Consider the following 20,491-nt stretch of genomic DNA (forward strand, 5'->3'; position numbering starts at 1 on the left):
TTCTCTTATCTCAATGTAGTTTGAACTCCCAGAAGATATTGCACAGTGCTCCATAAGAAAATGACCTAGCTTCATTTCAGAAAGCTCCTATTATACTTTGTAGCTCAAACTTGATATCACAATCTCACAGGCGTACATCTCCTTTGGAGCTTGACGGTATTTCAGTCTTTAAAAGCAGCCTGGAGAACTTTACTGTATCAGAATAAAACATAGGGGCTGCAATAGTATTTTGTTAAAATGAGCACCTGGAACAGTTTGAACCTGCTCTTTACTGTTTCTGTGTACAGGGAAGATTCTGGTTAACACAAAGCCTCATGGCTGACTTGTGGAGTATGCAATCCAAGGCACTGAAATGATGGGATTTGAAGAACTTGCTTCCTTCTGGGAAAATCTTTGACACAATGGTCCCAAATGAAATTGTAATTTAGCCTGTAATTTTTTTTTGCTGTCACTTTAGTGAGCCTAAGCTTTAGCACAAATTGCAAGTTGATCTGTAATTCCCATTTGTGTGGGATAGTTATGCAAATGCATATTGTGGGAACATACCCAGGGATTTTACACGCATGGTGTTGCCAAAATTTAAGCTTGCAAAATTTTTGTATTGTGGAGTTGTGTGTGAAGACTTGGCATCTGATCCTGTTTCTACAGTCATGTCTAAGAGTCACTATCAAATTTTACTGGGAAAACGGTAGGACATTTAGGGGTCTGGGATGAAAATGCCTTGAAAATTTTTATGATGAAATGACTTTTCTAGAACTAGGTATGTAGAGAGCAAGTGAGATGATGATCATGGTCATGATGATGATCATTTATGGATGAGACAATAAAGGAAGAAACCCCAGTCAAGTCAGGACTGATACAAAACCTCACTTGCTCCCATAGTGTCAGGACACATTCTGAGACTTTGCCTGATCACAACACTTAGCAAGAGCTACAAATAGAGGAACACAAGCACAAGATCTGAACATCACAAAAGCATAATTTGTGGACAGTATCCTATTGTTCCCTTAGAAAAATGAAAGATCTATTCCTCTTGCATGAATAGCATGGCCAGTTCAAATTAGTCCTACTTGCAACAGTGCAATCTTCGTTTTATTCTTTTATCAGAGGCCAATACCTGTTATAATTACCAGGTCTGAAGGAGAAGCTGCTTGGAATGTGTGGCTGCAATTGGTGGGGTTACACTTTCTGTTCTAATTTCCAACCTCTTCGCATCTGCTAAATCTACACATGACTTCATCCCCTTTGCTGATACTCTATGGTTTATTGTTCTTCCTACATGCCGTTTCTTGGGTACCAGTAGCTGACAGGAGTCAGGATACTTCCTTGTGTGGTCTTGTAGGGCAAGACTGAAAAGATAGTCACAAGTCATATTGCTGCAAGAGTTCACTTCTGTAGTTCTGTGCAGAATATAGATTTGTATAGAAGTATGGTAACCACATGTTAGTCTTTGTGGTAAAGAAAGAAGCTGTAGGAAAGGGAATAAGGTGTGTGAAAGGGGGAAGCTGTCAAGCAGGTTTAGAAATGAAAGAAACTTTTAAATATTGAAGGTTTTGAAGCATAACGGGTAACATTTAGTCTCTAGCAAAACTCTGTTGAATTCGGTGATCTAGTAAGGGAATAAATTTAATCTAGTGTTTTAAAATGTACACTTTTTGAAAACTCCCTCCCTCCCCCCCCCGATTGATTTATTAAAAAAAAGATATAATGAGATCCAGCTTCCTGTAAGTTTATGGTAATTTTGTGCCTTTTGCTAGTTATGCTATTTATGTGGTCCTATTACTGTAGCCTGACTCCCGCCCTCTAATATAGTTATCCTCAGAGCACTTCTTTGTGGTAAGGAAGTACAATAATCCCCACTTTACAATTGGGGAGCCATGGCAAAGGAGAGGCTTAGTGACTTGCCTGAGGTCATGCAGGCAGGCCATTATGGAGCGGGGAATTCAACCAGGACTCCCAAACAGCAGACAGATGCTCTAACCCCTGGGCTGTCTGTCCTTTTGCTCCTATCTTTAAAGAGCTCAAAAGGGTCTGTCCAGATTTCAGAGATGGTTCAGAGGTTATTGAAGGCAGTCTGGCTAAAATACCAGAATAGCTGGACCAAGTGAAAATGTGCTGCTTAGGTGTAGAGTTGCAATATGAGTAAGTCAAAGACTTTTTCAGCTGGCAGCTCTGGCTTCCTCTTACTTGCACGAGCTTGCTCTCTCACATGCACACACATGCCCTCTCTGCAACTCATTTTTCTTCTGCCTCGGAGGAAGGACTTGGTAAAAGGAAATTAGTATAATTAAATGGTTATGTAGGAAGCTGATGGTAAGTATTTACTTATTAAAAATAAGTGGAGGAGAAAAAACTATGAGGTGGATATCTTAGTGTTTGCTTTTTGGGGTTTATTTTTGTGAGCAGAGTATTGAGTGACATAGATTTGTTCCCAGTAGAAAATGCTTGAAACACATTAGTCTGCTTTGGTATTAGAAAGATTAGAGGGCACACTGTGAGAATTTGTAAGGATTTATGTGCTTTTTAGAAAGGATTAAGAAAAAAAAAAATCCAGATTAGAAATGCTGTCTAACCACATCACTACCCTACAAGCCAACATTTGCATGGTGGTTTTCTTTTATGTTTAATACCACAATGTTTGTGCTGCAACTTCAGTTACAGTTGGTTTTGTTTAAAGACCATAGTGTAGGTGCGCGCAGCGTGTGAAATGAAATGTTATGAGTTCATGTAGCATCCTTGAAATCTTATTCAGCAGCCAGCTAGCAGTACCTAAGAAAAAGATTTTAGGGATAGACTTATTCTAGAAAGCTGCTTAAATAAAAGAAAAAGAAATCAGAAACATTCCATAGCTTTTAAGTGTCTGCTTTCTTCCTGTCTGTCAAATTTTAAGCTTGAACAAGATTTGTTCTCTGGAACTTTATTATTTCTTTAAAATATTTGGACATGGTAGTTCCATAGTAACACCAGACAGCACAAATAATTATTTATTTGTTTGGGAACATAACTGTTAAACATCCTCTAAGCTGGAAAAAAAAGAAATACTTCCTAATTATTTACTAGAAACATCTTCAGCATACATAGCTAATTAAAGTCAGACTGCTAAATGTGGATGATTAGAAGCTTATGTTGCTAGAAAAATGCTTGTGCTGATTCGAGCTAATAGTCATTATAAATTCAATCCCATTTAGACACTTTATTTAGAAAAACAAACTCATGCAAGATGTCTTTACAGAAAAGGCTAGCTCTTATTCTATTTTATGCTTTGCAGTCTCGCTACATTGGGCATCAATTTGTTGACAGTTTTTGGCATCTTACCAACATGCAATAGCAAAGTAAACTGACCAGTGCGAGTGGCTTAGTTGTCCAGGATTTTTTTTCTTTCTCTCTACTTTCCCCCCTCCTGTTTCTTTCATTTTTTTTTAATCTTTTTTTTTTTTTCATTTAATGTTATGTAGAACTTGATTGAATGACTAGAGAAATCAGTGGAAAGCTGGTGTTGGGCTTCAGCTCAGTCTTTTCACTAGAGGGTATTTCCGAACCACAGGACTTTTCATCCAATGCAGCTAATGTTGGATATAGTGTATTTTCCAGGCATGTGCCGGTGGTTCTGATTCAGGTACTTGGTGAATTTGGTCTTGTAGCATGCCCAGTGTGGAGGTTTCTGTGTGTAAGCAGGTGTCATGCCTACCAACTTCCTTAAAGTCACCCCGCATAAGCTGTTCATTGTACCCAAGGACAGATACTTGAGCATTCTGTCCCTGCAGGGTAGTCCTGTGAGCATCTGCAGCACATATAGTTTTCTCTCTTGCTTGTTTCAGCCATTATAATGGCATTGACCAAAACGGAGTTCCATTTGCATGGGTGAATATCAAGTTTGAATTGAATTCGGGATGTTTGTTGTTTTTCTTTTGTTTTCAATTTTAATACTCTTACAATATGATTTTAAAACCAAATTTTAGGAGGTATATGCTTTATGTTGTTCTGGTTTTGTAAATTCTCTGCTAAATTGATACAGATATGCGTGGAAGGATAGATTTTCTTACTGGCTTCTTATGGAATCAAATGCATTACAGTGTCTTCAAACTGGAGAACATTTTCATATTATCTGTATTATACCTGGCAGCACATTATTGTCACTGCTGGTGGTCTGAAAATTTTATTGCAGGCTTGTATTGGCAGACTGATTTGTGAGTGAAGAGTTTCACAGTTAGACATCGCAGATTTTAGCACTTATAGGCTATGGAAAGATTCAGCTTAGCAGAGGAGAAGAACGTGGGAAGAAAAACCAAAGACCGATTAGTTAGTTGAGCTTGTTGAAAAGTGAAGATGATCTGGGGAAAAGAGAAATTCAAGGAAGAACTTTGAGAAAGAGGACAGAAAAAAGTAAAAATAGAAATAAACCTTAAACTAGGATTTAGACCAATTCAGAAGAGGTAAGAAGATATAAAATTACTAATATCATATACAAAAGATCACAGTTGATATTTATGGCAATTTGAGATTTGAAAAATGTTTGTTGTTAATCTGTAAAGGAAAACAAATTTTAAAAATGTGCTGGCAAATATGTACTCTGTGACAAATACCATTCTGTGACTCAGTATGTATCAGTTTACAGCTGTGTAATTGATTGAAAGTCTGATGGGATAAACTGCAGTTTATTGCGGTGACTGTTCTGAGTGAGAACTCAGTTTGGAGTCTTGTCCTTTATGAAAGAACAATTAATTGAAAGAATAATCCTCTCACTTGTTCAGGCAAATGGTTGTTCATTGCAGAGACTATAGCTGGGAGAGACTGTCATTCTTTGTTTGTTAGGGTGCTAAAGTACATTTGTTAGAAAAGAAGCAAGTCTTTGATTTCATCTCTTGTCTCTGGAATACAATTTTTTCCTTATTTAAATTATATTATGATTTCATATGGTTCTTTGGTAAGTGAAGGTACAAAGATAATTTGGGGTATTTTTTCCTGTTTCCGTTTTAAAGAGTTGCTTATATTGGATCGGGGGACGTGCTGTGCTCTCAAGTGACTGGGTGCCAATAGAGACATTCACGGCAAGATTAACTCTTGTGTAAATAAAAGTAGAATTTTTCAGTTTAAAGTTTTGCATCATAGTTAAGGAAATCATCTTTATTCCATTTATGCTTTGGTCTCATCAATTCAATTATTAGAAACACTAGAGGATTTTCTGGGCTTTGTGTATTGATATACAGAAATGCTAACAGAACACCATTCCAGAAGAAACCCAAAGTCCACGTCACCTGGATTCTTATCAATGAGGAAGGAGATCTCAAGTATTTTTTTGAAAATCTGTGCATTAATAATTTAACTGATATCTTGGAAGGATTTGCCTTCTAAACCATAGCTCCCAACAAGTGCATAGTGTGAAGCAGAAAGCTCTGTGGCTTACAACAAGACACCCTTTGGAGGTGCCTCTTTCTCTCTGTTGACTATCAGGAGTCAAAACTTGTAGTTCAGATTAAACACCTAATTTTTAGACTAATAATTTCTGTCAGAGGAGCTGCCTTCTTAAACTGTTTTTGATCAATAGAGAAGGTGTTTCTGTATGTTTATGAAGCACATCAGGTGTACTACATGGAAAACGTGCAGTTCTCGGCCTGGGTTTTCAGATGCATACGTGTGACTTTGGAGTGTAAGTCCTATTAAGAAATGAATGAGTTTTGTGTTTCCCCTGCTCACCAAATAACTGCAGCCTGTTCTAGAAAAAGTATCCTTCCTACAATCAAGAATAATGTGGCACTAGTTTAATTGATTTTTCTCTTGTTCAAATTGAAGTTTCACTGTTTACTCAAGTATTATTTATTGTAACTTTCACCAGCATCGGATGCATAAATACATAGTCTGTCATGGATTGATGTGTATGGCAGAGGATTATGACTGGAAGTCCAGTGTTCTTCATTGGTTCAACATGACTTACTGTTGGGTCAAGCCATTTCTCAGGGTTTTTTTCCTTTGTTAAACTTGTCTTTTAAATAGGCATTTTACAGTGGGGCTTCTAATTTACATAGATGATTCAAGGAATTAGTACTAGGATCAGCTACTACTTTTTCTGAAAAAACTGAAATTTTAGTTTTCAAAAATACAATAATTCTTGCTTTCTGTTGGGGAGTATGAAATGTGTAGCAGAAGAATCACCTCTGGAGCAGATATCTGTAATGAGGTCTCTAAAATGCCATTTTTGTAGCATTATGAAATTTGGTCTCCATGTTATTTTACTAGACTATGGGCTGTAGAAGAATTTGCAGTAAAGTACAGACTTGGAATTTCTGCAAAAGTATTTGTTATGTACTAGACGTACTTTGGAGAGAGATATCCAGGTATTTCTTAAGATCTTGAAAGCATGGTATGAAAAATCAGATTTTCCACATTCCTGCTTGAAACTTATATCCAGTGCAAACAGAGGTCTTTTTATTTCATAAGTACTTGTTTAATGCTGGCTCTACTTCTGAGACTTATTGATTTTGGTGTATTCCAGGCCAGGAAAATCAAAGTCACGTTGTGAAAATATCTTCCTGAAATAAGTTATTAGCTTTTAATACAGTTGTAAAGGATGACTCTTTGGTTAAGGTTCTGGCCTGGGACTTCAGAGTTCAAACTGAGTTCAGCCCAAGGCTGTGACCCTGACTGCAACTGTAGGCACACCAGGCAATCTTCCTGGGTCTCAGTTCCCCACCTAGGAAGCAGCACTTGTCACCTTAGTCAGAAGACTCTTACTGTGTATATGAATATAGCACACACAGAGAACAGTCTGTTCCTGATCTGATTCTTAGCTATTACTGTAATGTAAGTAATCGTCATAACTTCAATATTACCACTTGTTTCTCTTTTAAAGGCCACATCATGGGGGATGTAAAACTGGTGACATCTACTCGAGTCTCCAAAACCTCCCTGACGCTCAGCCCCCCTGTCCCTGCTGAAGCACCAGCATTTACTCTTCCTCCTCGGAATATCCGAGTGCAGCTGGGAGCCACAGCAAGATTTGAGGGGAAGGTAAGAAACAGAGATGATGGTCTGCTTCTCCATTTGGTTTTTCCCTTTCCTGAAGCTGCCTAGGGGCCTGTAAAGATAGTGAAGTTGCATCTGCAATGTGGAACCTTTACTCAAGAAGAGGACACCAGTGTTTACCCTCCTGAGGAGACAGGAGCATTACAGGTCTGTTTCTGAGTAGAGGGGAGCGTTGCAAAACCTGAGTATGTGCTAGTTATAACATAGCTGACCATGCCAGGCAGGGAGCGTAGCATCAGTGGAAAACTGCTTCAAGATCTGTCTCTAATTGGAGAGTACATATTCTCCTACTGCATATTCATCTCCCTGCATCCCAAATCTGCCTTTTCATGAAACTTCACGTGTAACTCAAACCTAACGCTGCTACAGCATGTTCTTCCTAGTAGCTGAGCTAGGAATCTGTGAAGAGAGTAGAGACACTTTTGTATCTGCACCACCTGCCCTACATGTTGTTAATCTGAAACAAAAAGAGCATTTTCAGAGGAAAGATTGATTTGTTCAAGGAGACTTGTTAACTCAAGGGGTTTAAAAGGGTGTGTAGTGGGGTGTGGATCCCAGGTTCTCCCCTACCGCTCACGCTTGGGATATTGAATTGTGCTTACTGGCATCTGTATTTCTTTCAAGCTTCAATCCTGGTATGATCTTTTCCTTGTTCTAGCTATCTTTCTTTCTCCTCACTTAACTCTTTTTTTTTTTTTTTTTTTTTTTTTTTCTCCTGGAGCTGCCAGTTTTCTCTCTCAGCCCTTTCAGCTTCCTTCTGTCCGTGTCATGCTCTGATCATATGCTGACAGCTGAATCATCAAACTGACCGCACTTTTAATTTTTGAAGTGGTGGGACTTGTCTGACAGAGCTTTACTGTAACAAAAGCAAGGGCTAGAAGGAATTTGGGAAATTCAAAACTTCTGAAACTAACTTGAACAGAGGGCTGGTAGAGGGCATCTGATATTTCCCTTATTTGTTTATGCAAACACAGGCCTGGAACTGGGATTTTTCAACAGGACCTGAGCAGAAAAAAAAATTTTGGAGTATATAAATTTTTAAATGTAAAACCAAAACTCAGAAGTTCTTCTTGGATTTGTCTTTTTGAAGAAAATTTGACATTTTTGGTAGAAAGCTGATAATTTCAATGAAAGTGTTTAAACCAGTTTTTTATCAAACCTTTAGAAAGACTTTTTTAAAAATTAGCTTATTTTTATTGTGATTTTAAGTCACCAGTCAGAAACCCTGTGTGTATGACATTGGCTAGTCCTAGTGAGCATTTCCTTCCTTACTGTTTTTAACTCCTCCTCCTTCCTTTGTTGCAGATAGTGGAAAATTGACATGTTGCTACTTTATGCATGTGACGGCTATGCACAATACTATTCTAACTCTGACCGGTTCTTCCAGACAACACTCTAGCTAACAATAACAATTCAGTGAAATCAAAGTTGAAGCATATGATGTTGCTAAGAGTTGGTTTTACATTTCTCATGTTTCCTCATTAAAAGCTCAAGTGGGATATTTCCAATTTTTAGTGCACTCTGCAGACTTTTTATTATTAGTCAAATGGAAGCAATTATAAAATATAATGAGCTGCAAGCTAGAATGTCATCACTGCTTTGCATTTTTTTCAGATCTGATTTTAAAGTGTTAATTTTTCGGGGACATCTACCCCCTTTTTAAAGTCACTTTGAAGGCTGGAAGGGTAAAGTCTGAGGGGTTTTTTTAATAGCTTGGAGAAAATGCACAAATTCAATACTAATTAAAATGACAGGCCTAAGTTCCTTGAAGGAACAAAGCTTTGATTGAAGTCCTGGATTGAACCTACTTGATGAAAATCTAAATTTCAGTTCTGCCATATGAGCGTGGATGAAACATTTAATTTTCCATTCTTAAAATGGGGATGATAATATACAAGTTATATGCATGTTGTATAGCTGAAATAAACCTTTAATGCTCAAAGTGCTTTTGTAGGTGCGAAACGTTAAAAGCACAGCTTTGCTGAAATACATGTGAGATCTGCAATTACTTTGTGGCAAGTAGCCTTCCTTAACGGTTTGGCAAACCAAGATGATGCAATCACAGCTACTGTCTTTGGCCCTTCAGCCTCTCACTATGCATGGAGCGTTGCCTGGGTTTTTGTTCAGTCCAGCTTGCTGTCCTGGAGGAACTTTGGTTACCTCTGTCAGCTAACACAGGTGAGAAGAAACATGTTAACACAGCTGAAGACATAAACCAGCCAATCTTTATCATTGTGAATTAGTTCCAAATTCCCTGGAATCCACCCTAGCTGGAGGCTGAGATTCGAATTTGCAATTTTTAATTTTTTTTAATATTTTTCGGGGAGGGAAATGTGGAGGAGGAACAAGCTACATTGTTGTAATTGTAAGAGTAATGCAGCATAACATGTTCTCCTTATTATCTTATGCAAGAAAAAATAGGTTTTTAATTACAATACTGACTATTAAAATTGGGTCTGTGATCTGTTGTTTGTAATGTAACGTGGTTGAGGAGGTTGTGTTTGGTTCTGTTGTTTATAAGAGGTGGGTTCAAATGAGTATTTTGTTCTCTAAGTCTAGTAACATGGGCAGGGGGAGAGGGAACACAACAGTACAGTTTGAAAGGATACTGTCACCTAATAACTGCAGCAGCCTGCAGAGCTTGTGTCATCTGGGTCTGTCTTCAACTGCTTCGTACAATGTGGCTTCTTCTGTCACTTTAATGTTCCAGAGGTTCAGAAGGATATTGGACCTGTTCAGAAGGACAATCTTAATAAAACCAATTTATTAAGATTTAGTAATAGAAGTAGCTACTGAACACACTTAGGTTTTTCTATCCTGGAAAATAGGCTACAGATGTTATGATGGTTTGTTGCTGATACTCTGCTTCATCACACAGTGTAAATATTAAACTAGACTCAGGCTAAAGAAAAATAAAAAGCTTTAAAAATGGCTAGACGAGAGATTTTCTTCAAAGAGTTCCTCTGCGGTGGAATTTATATTATCAGAAAGAACAAACATTTTGAGAATCCAAGACAGGATATAAATCTGATATTGTGATGATCTTGTAGTCTTATTAAGTGAAAAAGTAAGAGAGGGCCCCAGAATCAAACTTGTCACTTTTATTTCCAGAGGCAAGTAAGATAAGTTGTGTGAAATGGCAATTCAAGATCAAGGAGAGTGCAGAAATTGAGAAATAGCCCATAAATGTAGGAAATTGGAGGCAGAAAGGAACTGTAGTTGCCATTAACAGGAATTCTTTGGGGTTTTTTTTCTGTTCCTCCTGCTATCATGCTGGTTTTCTTACTAAAATCTCAGCAAGTTTATCTATATCTGGCTGCAGATCTGTTTTCCAATGTGACGTCAGTGTAAAAAGTTCATCATCTTTCAAGTATATGAGCATGATTTTTGGCCTGGAGCACTGACTGAGAGGTGGAACCACTTAGTAAGGCAAAGGCAAGGTTACCTTCCCTAGATGCTCCCCATACATCTGCTACATGGACATCTCAGTTGTTTATCAATCAATTCCTGAGGTGATTTTTAAGAAAACCATCCCAGAATATTATGAAATTGTGTTGTGGGTTCCCAGCTTGTTAGGAATTGCTCGATGTGCTGCTCTTCAGTTTCACATCACGTGTGAGGTGAACATCTCAGGGTGGTAACCTCGTGCCCTGTGCTAAGGCATTGTGGCCTGTCTGACAGAGCCTTTAAGATATTCTTGGAAAAGAAGAGCAGGCCAAAATGTTACCAGGCTTTGTTTTAAATGGTTTCTTTCTCTGTTGTATTAATCACTGGAATATTTATCAGTGCTTTGAAACATTAAATTGTGAATTTTATATCTTTATCTTTCTAATTCATCTGAACATCACTGGATTTTATAATGCTCAATGGCATACTAATGAAGGAGATTCTTTTCTTTGTAGCAAATATCATGGGGGTTCCTGTAGCAAGTGCCACAGGACTGGACAGGGCAATCCTTTTCAGCAATAGCACCTGAACGAGCATCTGTAAATTATCAGGCAAGGTGGTATTTTGATGCTGCTGTTAACATTTGGTCAATTCATAATCCAAGCACAGTATCCTATCAAACTCTTTCAGACTTTGAGTTTTTCTAAATTTCACTTTCTGAAACTGTGCAGGATACTTTAATTACGACATGGAGCACATTACTATGCTGACCTACAAGTACAAGATCATTAGCCATATATCTAGTTTAAAACTTAATTTGTTTCAGTCTCTCACTCTATGAACCCAGCTGCACTGTTCTATAGCAAAGGTTCAAAACGTCACAATAGACCAATACAGATGCAAATAGTATAACTTTCCATACAGTCAAAAGGAATAAAGCTTTTAAACATTTCCATGAATTTTGATAGATTTTCCTAAAGCTCATGAGGATGGTAAGTATATATTAGTATGAGTGCTGGGCAGAGCACCTGGAATGATTTTTCACTGAAATTTGCAAATCTCTACAAGTTTTTCCATTTCTTGTGATGGGCAGAGTATGGCCACACATTTCCACAACTTTGCATGATTTTTTGCCTACCTGATTTCATAGTATCCTGCTTACTGGTCTTTCAGAGACCACAAGCTCAGTGACTTAAGACTGAAGCGTGTCTTATGTCTCAAACTCCATAATTTTGAGAAGGCCTCCTCCTTTGTACTTAGAAATTTGACTTCTGGGTGGTGGACAGCTTTATCCAGCTATAAGTTACCACTGTAACTGTTTAGAGGGGAAAATATGTCTCCATTGTAGAACCTAGCAGTTATTTAAATGTTGCCCTGTCTCCACTCCGCATCCATCTATGTCCACAATTTAAGTGTTGCTCTCAGCCTGAATTGGCCCATCATAGTGCTAAGAGTCAGGTTCAACCTTTGCTTGGGTTTGTAAGCCTTGCCCTGTGTGTATTAAGATGGCAAGCTAATTCTCCGATTCCCTTTCTGTGTTTAGAAGCACTGAAAAGTTCTTTCATGACTGTCTGGGGAAGTCTTAGAAAGCAGGTTGGCTTTCTGTGGCAGAAGGAAAATAAATACTGGGACTCTGAAGTCCTGGTGATGTGTGTAGGTGAATGGAGCAACAGGATGGACTTACCCCAGCAGGGATCTGGACTCTGCCCACATAAGAAGTCAGTGAATGTCAGTGCTCTTATCCAGGTTTCCCTCATCCATGTTAACTTCTGTACAGGAAGGTACTTTAAGGCATAGAGGGACTTACTTGGGTTTCTGCAGTAAAACTGATGGAGACACTCAGAACTAAAAATAAGAATCATTACTGTTCTCTAACCACTGAACCACATTCTCTTGATCTTTCCCTCCCTATTTTAAGCTTTGGGTTCTGAGACCAATAAAATAGTCTGCAGCAGGGTTGTTGCTTTAAAAAAAAATTAAGTTGGTTGCCCAAAACAAGCATTTTTAGTTGATAACTATGTGATTAGCTGCCCACACATAATTTTGCTGAACTGAAATAGCAATAGACATACTACATGAAAAAAATACGTCATGTCACTTCTGGTTCCTTACTGTAATGTCACTGAGTGTCAAGCAGCAAAAAATGACATGTCAAAGAACTGACAGTTTCCAACAAACCTTTCCCTGTCCAGAGTGATATTAACCTCTGATTGCAGCAGGCAATTAACTCAACCTACTTTGGCTGCACACATGTATAATTTTTGAGGGTAATATTGACGGTCATTAATTTTATGAGCTTAAAGAATAGTTGTGCTACAGCTCTGCTTGAGAGGAACAGCCAAATGTCATGTTACAGACCACAGACTGATTGCCTAGAGGTCAGGGAAGGATTTTTCTCCTTGGATAAAGCATTGCACAGTTGGCAACAGTGCAGTATGAGTTGTTTTTCTGCTTCATGTGAGCCATCATATATGGTCCATTGCCAGAACCAAGATATCAAACTACTAAATCTAGTCTGATATTCTAATCCCACGGAGCTAGATTGCATGTATTGACACGTAGTTCATACTCTGAGTAGATGTTGGGGTACTTAGTTCAGTTTGCTACCCATTGAGTAGTTACTTTTCTGCTCTTTTCCTTCCATCCCCCTCCGGGTAAGGGAGCTGGATGGTAAATTTTAAGGCAAGCCAGGTAGATGCCAAATCCTGTCCCTTTTAAATGTGCTTTCGATTTGTCCTTCTACCACCCTGCTGTTGCAACAACCCTTCTGACTCTGTTCAAATCAGTTAAGTCCAATGATGTGCATCAGCTTGCCAACTTTTGAGCTGCTTTTGCTGCTGCTGGTTACACAGATACTCTGAAACATTGTACCTGAGAAAACAAACTGTCATTAAGCAATGAGAAACAAGAGGCAATGGGAAGATTGACAGCGATTCTGCCATCTGTTCTGAGATAGAGGGGAGACCCGTTTATGTGGTGTGTTAAGAGATAAAGAGTAGGGAAGCATTAAAAGAAGCATTGAAGAGAAACACCTCCTACGGCATTTGTAGATCCTTTCAACTACCTGCTAATGGAAAAACAGTTCTAACCAGTTTGTTTTACTGTGGCTGCTGCACCAGCTTTGCATGGCAAAACCTTTGCTATCTTCCCTTTGCAATGTGTGCTCCATTTCCAAGACTCATCAGCAGGCACTCCAGAAGTAGGCTTTAATTACACTGTATGTCTAGATTTGAGGTGGCGGGATCTGAAATGAGAGAAGCCCATATAATGACAGAGGATGATGACATGGCACAAAATCCTTTGTTGTTGGCATGAGATGTTTGCTGTTACAAAATGTACTGGGCAGCTAATTGCACGAAGCTGCTGGTGGTTTTGGACCTAAACTTTCTGGAGGGGTGCCTGTTCTGAGCCGTATGAGGAAGAAACTCGGGAAAGATACATGTTTTCATGGGAGACAATTGTCTGATAAAAGTTAATGCTGTGGGAGGACTTGAGCTGATCTGTAACACCTACCATTCACAATGGTACTCCCAGAAACCTGATACAAAACACTGAGGTATGTTTTTGGGAGTAAACAATTGAAAAAGTTATCAATTTGACTGGAGATTTTATTTGATTTTTCTTTCCAGATGTCAGTGAGCATTCTTGGGGAAAATTGTGGTGCATTCACAAGTTAGTGAAACATTTTATATCAAACATATAGGCAGCTGAAATAAAAAATGAAAATAAACACACATTAGGTGGCTATGAACACCTTATTGCACATCTTTTTTCTGTTTGGATCTTCTACTGCTACTACTTCTTCCTTGGTGTAATTGACCTCCCATTATATTCACTTACCACAGTGGTGGTTTTTTTATCCATTTACATATTCTCACGAGTAATGCATGCATTATTTTATTTGGGTTTATCTTATTGTATATAACTCTGTTTTGGCATATAGAAACAGTGGCTCAATGGTTTCAGCTTTAGACAAGGGCAAAGTGGGAGTGGCTGCTCTTCTGGGAAGTCATTAAGGTGGGATTCAAAATTTCTGCCCCCTACAGTGTCATCTACTCCCAGAATCATTCAAATACGCTTCTCTTCATCAACTGACACAAGCACCTATGTGTTGACACCCATTTTCCCTGCCTTGCGTATGCAATGTCCGTTGGAAAAAAATGCAGGAGTGCAAGATGCTGCTCAAGAAATTTCTAGGTTTTAGACAAGAGTGGTGGTCTGTGAGCTCAAATTCTGTCTCTGTCTCTTTAACTCATAAATTCACTTCATACCTGTCCCCTTGTCACCTATAGCTGTCATCATTATACTCAAAACTTTCCAGGTAGAAGTATTTAAACATTCCTTGTGTAGCCTGTGTGCAGGGGGTGTGATGATTCTCAAAAGTGCTGGACTTGGTACACCCTCCCATGCAACTGACCTGTGCATGTGCTGAGGCAGCAGCCAAGATTCCTGGATGTTCTGCAGAAAAGTTTGGTCAGACCTTTTACAGAGCTGCTCCAAAAGGCCAGACGTTCAGAAATATTAGACAATGCTGAATATCCCCAAATTCCACCCCGACAAAATTTCTAAGCAGGAAAGAGGCCATTACTGAGGAAGACTGGACATACAGTATCGCTATTCTGGGTTGCCATTTCTCAGGGTTGAGTTTTTTGTACAACTGATCCTGTTTACAGTAACCCACCCACCCCCAGACTGTGGAAGAAGTGTGCTTTTTGCCACTGTCATATTTGTTACTCTGTTTGCTTTCTGTCTCCTTTCTCACCTTAAGAGCTTATCTATAACCAGTTGGGGACAGGAGTTCTCTGCTGCTCTGTGCAATGGCAGAACAACTGGGTCCCTATTCTTGGTTGTTTTGGTGCTGACTGATGTAATTAAAGGAACATCAAACCCATTTTTTTTTAACAATAATCATAGTAATAAGATTAATAATAGAATTTTTTTAAATGTATGTACCAAAGCTAAAGAGAATTTTATTATTTTGTGTAGTATATATATACCCAAACCAGGATTGTTTTAGCTAAAGCCAGGACATGTATTTGTGCTGCTTTTGGTCACCACTTTGTCTGTCTGTCTTTACTTTGTCTGTAAAGTGTTTCCAAATATTTTGGTCTTTGAGATGGAAGCGATTAAATCACATGAGGAACCTAACAATAAAATTCTGTGTGATTTAATTGCATCTACCTGTTCCCAGTTCGAACTGGGGGAACCAACAAACTGTTGACCCTGAAAATTTTATTGTAGATCTGTTTTGTGATCACTCACTACTGTGATGTATCCTTGCAAAGCACAGTTTTGTATCAGCTAAAGAAGGCAAGTGTGTGTGTTTAAGGATTTATCCAGAGGGATATCTATAGGGTTGATTTTGAAGAAAATTTACTTCATTAGTAGCGATTTCTGGACTTGCTATTTTTCTATAGTCTTTGAATAGACATCAGAGAAAAAATTTCTTAAATTATGTATCGACAAATTTGCAGAGGAACAGGAGATATAAAATATTCATGTTGTGGTATAAAGGAGGTTCAGTCTTTTACAAAAGCAATGATGGAATAAATACCATGATTAATCATAAAGTCCACTGTTTACGGATGATAAGATAAAAATGTATGAAAAAGGAATAGAAGACAATCTCTTCAAGAGAGAAACAGCTAATCAGCATATCCTAAATAGCTGAAAAAAATATATTCAGAGATGGAGTTGGTGTAAGTCAGGGTAGAAGTGGTCAGTATAATTCGTCTTATTTTTCTTGTCCCATGATGGTTAATCATGAATCTCTCAAATTTCAACAAAGGTTTATTAGATTCTTCAATTCTGCTTTTAATTTGAAAAATATCATCATCTTTTCCAGGCAACTCTCCCTTGCTCCTCTGGGCCAGTGCCTAAGTCTGTCTTGGGGTCAATTCCATTGGCAATAAAAACTCATCATGTAGCATTGTGCTTTCTTATTTATATAAATGTTCTTAGTAGTACTTGAAACTTTATTGCAACTTATCATTATGATGCTTTAAATGTCCTTTTTTGGGGAATTGTGCATTTGAGTCCTTTCACAGTCATCATAGGTTCAAAGGTTAAAGGAGACCTTTAACTGGAGCACTGTGAGCGGTTACCTTTCTTTTCCTTGTGCTGCAATAGCCAACAGTAGCGAGAGAGGGATGAAGTCGGGAAAAGATTTTTGGGTGTTTTGTTTTTTGGTTTTTTTTTTTTTTCTTCCAGAAATATGCTGGAAAACATTTAAATTTCATTTTTCTAGCTGGCCTAAAATTTAGGATGGAGTACTTATCATCAGACGTGCATTTGGCTAACTAGTAATATATTTGCCTTCTTCCATGATAAGCAAGGTTTGAACGTTACTCCAGCACCTTGCCTTCATCTGGCTAATGAAACCACAAAGGTCAGGCAGGGGTTCAGTGCCATATGTAACTGTGAGAGCATGCAAAATAGCAAAGTATGTGTTTCACTCTTCGTAAATGTGTCCCTGAGAGTTTGACCTAAACTACACCAAATGAGACTAAATCACACTTTTTGCTATAATTCTGCTTTTCCCCTGTAGGAAAAGAAAGTAGTCATTAACAGACAGCAAGCATGATGCATTCAGAATCTTTGCAGAAGGCCACATGTGGAGAAGGTTTATAATCAAAACACATCATTACTCATTGCGGTTTTGCTCAGTCCACACTCACTGTAGCACCTAGACTCCAAAGCAAAAAAATTCTGCTTTTGACATGTTACTTGGCTCTTTTCACTCATGGACATAGTATGAAGTTTGGAAACCTACTGGGCAAAACCAGACAGCATACTTTTTTTTTTTTTACATGTAACATCTGGACTCCCTAGCATCTAAGTGCATGCTGAACAGAAAATAACATTGCTGTGAATCGTGTACAATTCAACCCATTCATGAAGGAGAGAAGCCAGTCTGTCTGACAGGGAGCAGCAAGGGCTGGCCGCTCCCCAAAGGAAAGCGAGCCAGGAGCCAAGGGTGAACCAGGCACAGGCTGTGCCATCACCAGTGGGCTGCAGTCTCACAGGCTCTGAACACGGCAGACAGTGCCATGTGCTCTTATAGGGTCTACTGATGCTCTCAGAAATGGCAAGCAGTGAACCAGGTTCAGGATCCAAGCAGAGGGTACAGTCAGAAGTACAGTAGGCAAGGCCAGATTGCTGTTCCATAGCTCCTCTGTTCAGTTTTAATGTTCAGTCTGTAAAACATTTTCACTATGTTACTGGAGGTTACTGAATCTCTGCAGGTGCAGCACATATTTCTGCACCTAAGCTGCCAGAGTTCATTGCTTAGTATCTGGAGACAAACCTGCCTTCATCCCAGTTCGTAGTTAAGTATCACACATGAATGTGCATCTCTTTTTTTCTTCTTTTATGTGGAGGAAATAACCTTTGAAAGAGGAGAGATGTTGATATGTTGGGGTAGTGCTTGATGAGGGAGACGCTGGTACTCCTGTTGCTGTGAGATTATGTGTCAAAGCTCTCTGCACTGCTAGAAGCCAGAAAATCAAGGCATTCCACTGACTGGTCGTCCCTGAGATGACTAGAACAATGTAAGGACTTTGAATTGCCTGCCTAAATATGTTGAATTTATTCTTCTAGGAGACTTAACAGCCACGTTACTGGTTGGGAATTAAATCGAATGTTGACTCACAAGTTAGTAACCTGACCTCTGGGCTAGCCTTCCCACATTAAGGATACGTGGTAGTGAGATTCTAGAGATGATCTAAGCTCTTATGCCTTTCTTCTTCAGAGGAATTTTAGGAATATACACCGCTGCATGAGAGAGTGATAACCTGGAAATGAACCATTTAAAAAAAAAAAAAAATCTTTTTTTAGGCTTTCTGATGATGAAGATAGCTTTATTATCTGTAAATCACTACATTGCTGTAAACCTGCAGCCAGACAGAACAAAGCAATCCTTGTTTTCTGAAAATATTGTGGCAAAAACTGGTACAAATTCCAAGTCAGCTGTGCATGTTTTTATTGCTTATATAGAAAGCTTTGTAATTCAGGTGCAGAATGAGGTGAAATGGAAAAAATTAATTATTTTATCTATCTTTCTAAATTTTCCTTGCTTTTCTGCACCTTTTCGAAATAGTATAGTAAGTGTTACTCTATGGAATATACTATTTATTATAAATACAACAGCTGATCTTACTAAAATACTAATTAAAAGTCATACTGTATGCCAACGTGTAATGTATACGAGACGTTTTCATTTAAAGATGACAACAATCTGCACATGTAGCCCAAAGAAAATGGAGAAGCAAAGACTGACAAATTAAATGATTCTGTTCATGGTTACTTGGCTTTTGGTGACAGAGTAGAGCTTATTTCATCCATCCCTGTGCTCTCTCAACTTATGTTGAATCAGAATGGTAATTTTCCTCTAGCTGCACAGTAGAGTCAAATTGTAACTGTGTGGCTTGAGAGGTTGCCATTCGTTCCACGTGCCCTATAATACACAAGCAAGCCTATAGTTATGGTGCATGTATTATTTAAATTGTTCTTGCAAAGCTTAGAATATTAGTGTAATGCACACTATTTTGTAAAAGCATTCCTCCACACACAGTAGTATCTGGTGTCTCGTATCTGAAATCTAACTTGTTTATATCACATTCCTGTACTCATCAGGCAAACAATGAACAAAGAAATGTTCTGTTATTTGAACACCCTGGAACAAGACTTTGATAAACTAAAGCTTAATTCTTTTGTCTGTATAAATTCTAGTGTTCCTTTTTAAAAGAAGAATTCAGCAGTTCATCTCAACAGGGAGGCAAATATAAATATTTCAAAACAAAATTATGTTAAAAGCCAGGGCACTGGAAGAAAAATTATGATAAAATCTTGGAAATGCAGATTAGAGAACTGTGTTAAATGGTATTGATTTTTGCTTATTTCATGGTACCACTTAAACAGCCTAATTCAACTGGAGACACAGGCCGATCTAGAGTCAGACCCTTCTCTGATGACCGTCAGAGGACAACAGAAGAAATAATCATTACCCACTTGACATTCATGTAGAGTACTAAGGCACAGTGAGATTTGTTGGTTTGTGCGAGATCCCACGGAAATACATGCCTGGATTCAGAACTGAACCCCTGTCTTCTAAAAGTTCAATTCCCATCCAGCACCTTAGACACAATTCTATCTTTGTTGGAGATAAATACCTTCTGATTTGAAAGAGACAGTAAAGATTTGCAGTAGATGCAAATATCACCAATATCTAGGTGGCTGCTGCTGGATTAAGAGCACCCCTTAATGAAAACACAATGCCAGAATTAGGTCCTCGGTGCCCTGACACAAAAGCTGGTTTGTTTGCCTGTTGGGATATGCTAATGGACAGAAGTGTAGACAAAGATTTGTCTGCTCAGGAGACTATTACACACTCAGAGGTTTAATGGAAAACATTATGTTGGATTTGTTCAGATCTCTCAATAGGAATGCTAGCAACTGCAGTTAAGCGGAGCTCTATTGAAAGCATATGCAGAGTAAGCACTTTTTCCACAACCTAAATAAGTGTAGCTATTTTTGAGTGCACGTGTGTGTTGCTCTTACCAAGATCACAGTAATTTTAGTTTTGAGAGAAAGCATTGGAAAGAAGAGGCAAGCCCACAGAATTTCTCTTGAACTCAGCATGTCTATAAATATTTATTCTGAACTGTTGAACTAGAAATTTATAGCCACATCAATTTATACTTAGTGTTTCAGTTAGTGCTTTGAGGGGTTTTTCTTTAAATGGTTGTTGCTCAGCCCTTGATTTTTCTTTTAAACACAGCAGTTTGTATATTGTTCTGTATGAGTTATCTCTGCTAAGATGTTATTTAAAAAGTATGTGTGAAGCCTGGAAAACTTACAGATTTTACAGGTTATTACAGGATAAAAACATCACCGATGGTTGCTAATGAGCTATTGATGTTTTGCAATGGGCTTATGTATGGAAGTCTTAATTATTTAATGCATAGCAGTAAGTTGCCTGTAGCAGAATAAGCACCGCAATGAGAAATGCTAGACGTTTAGGCTGTCTAATGTATTCATATCTTTACAATCCAATATTGCATTTTATACCTCTTTGTAACCACAT

The 20,491-nt window shown here is 38.3% G+C and overlaps 1 protein-coding gene across 2 annotated transcripts in view; it reads left to right on the forward strand.

The window, feature by feature from the left end:
* Positions 1 to 20,491, forward strand: part of MYLK (myosin light chain kinase) — a 218,319-nt gene that overhangs the window by 55,272 nt on the left and 142,556 nt on the right. For both annotated transcript variants that reach the window (XM_074145668.1, XM_074145670.1), the window contains exon 2: positions 6,848 to 7,005. In XM_074145668.1, the coding sequence (XP_074001769.1) occupies positions 6,848 to 7,005 (158 nt within the window). The remainder of the gene's footprint in view (positions 1 to 6,847; positions 7,006 to 20,491) is intronic.

This window comes from Numenius arquata, chromosome 3 (assembly GCF_964106895.1).
Source record: "Numenius arquata chromosome 3, bNumArq3.hap1.1, whole genome shotgun sequence".
NCBI classification, from domain to species: Eukaryota; Metazoa; Chordata; class Aves; order Charadriiformes; family Scolopacidae; genus Numenius; species Numenius arquata.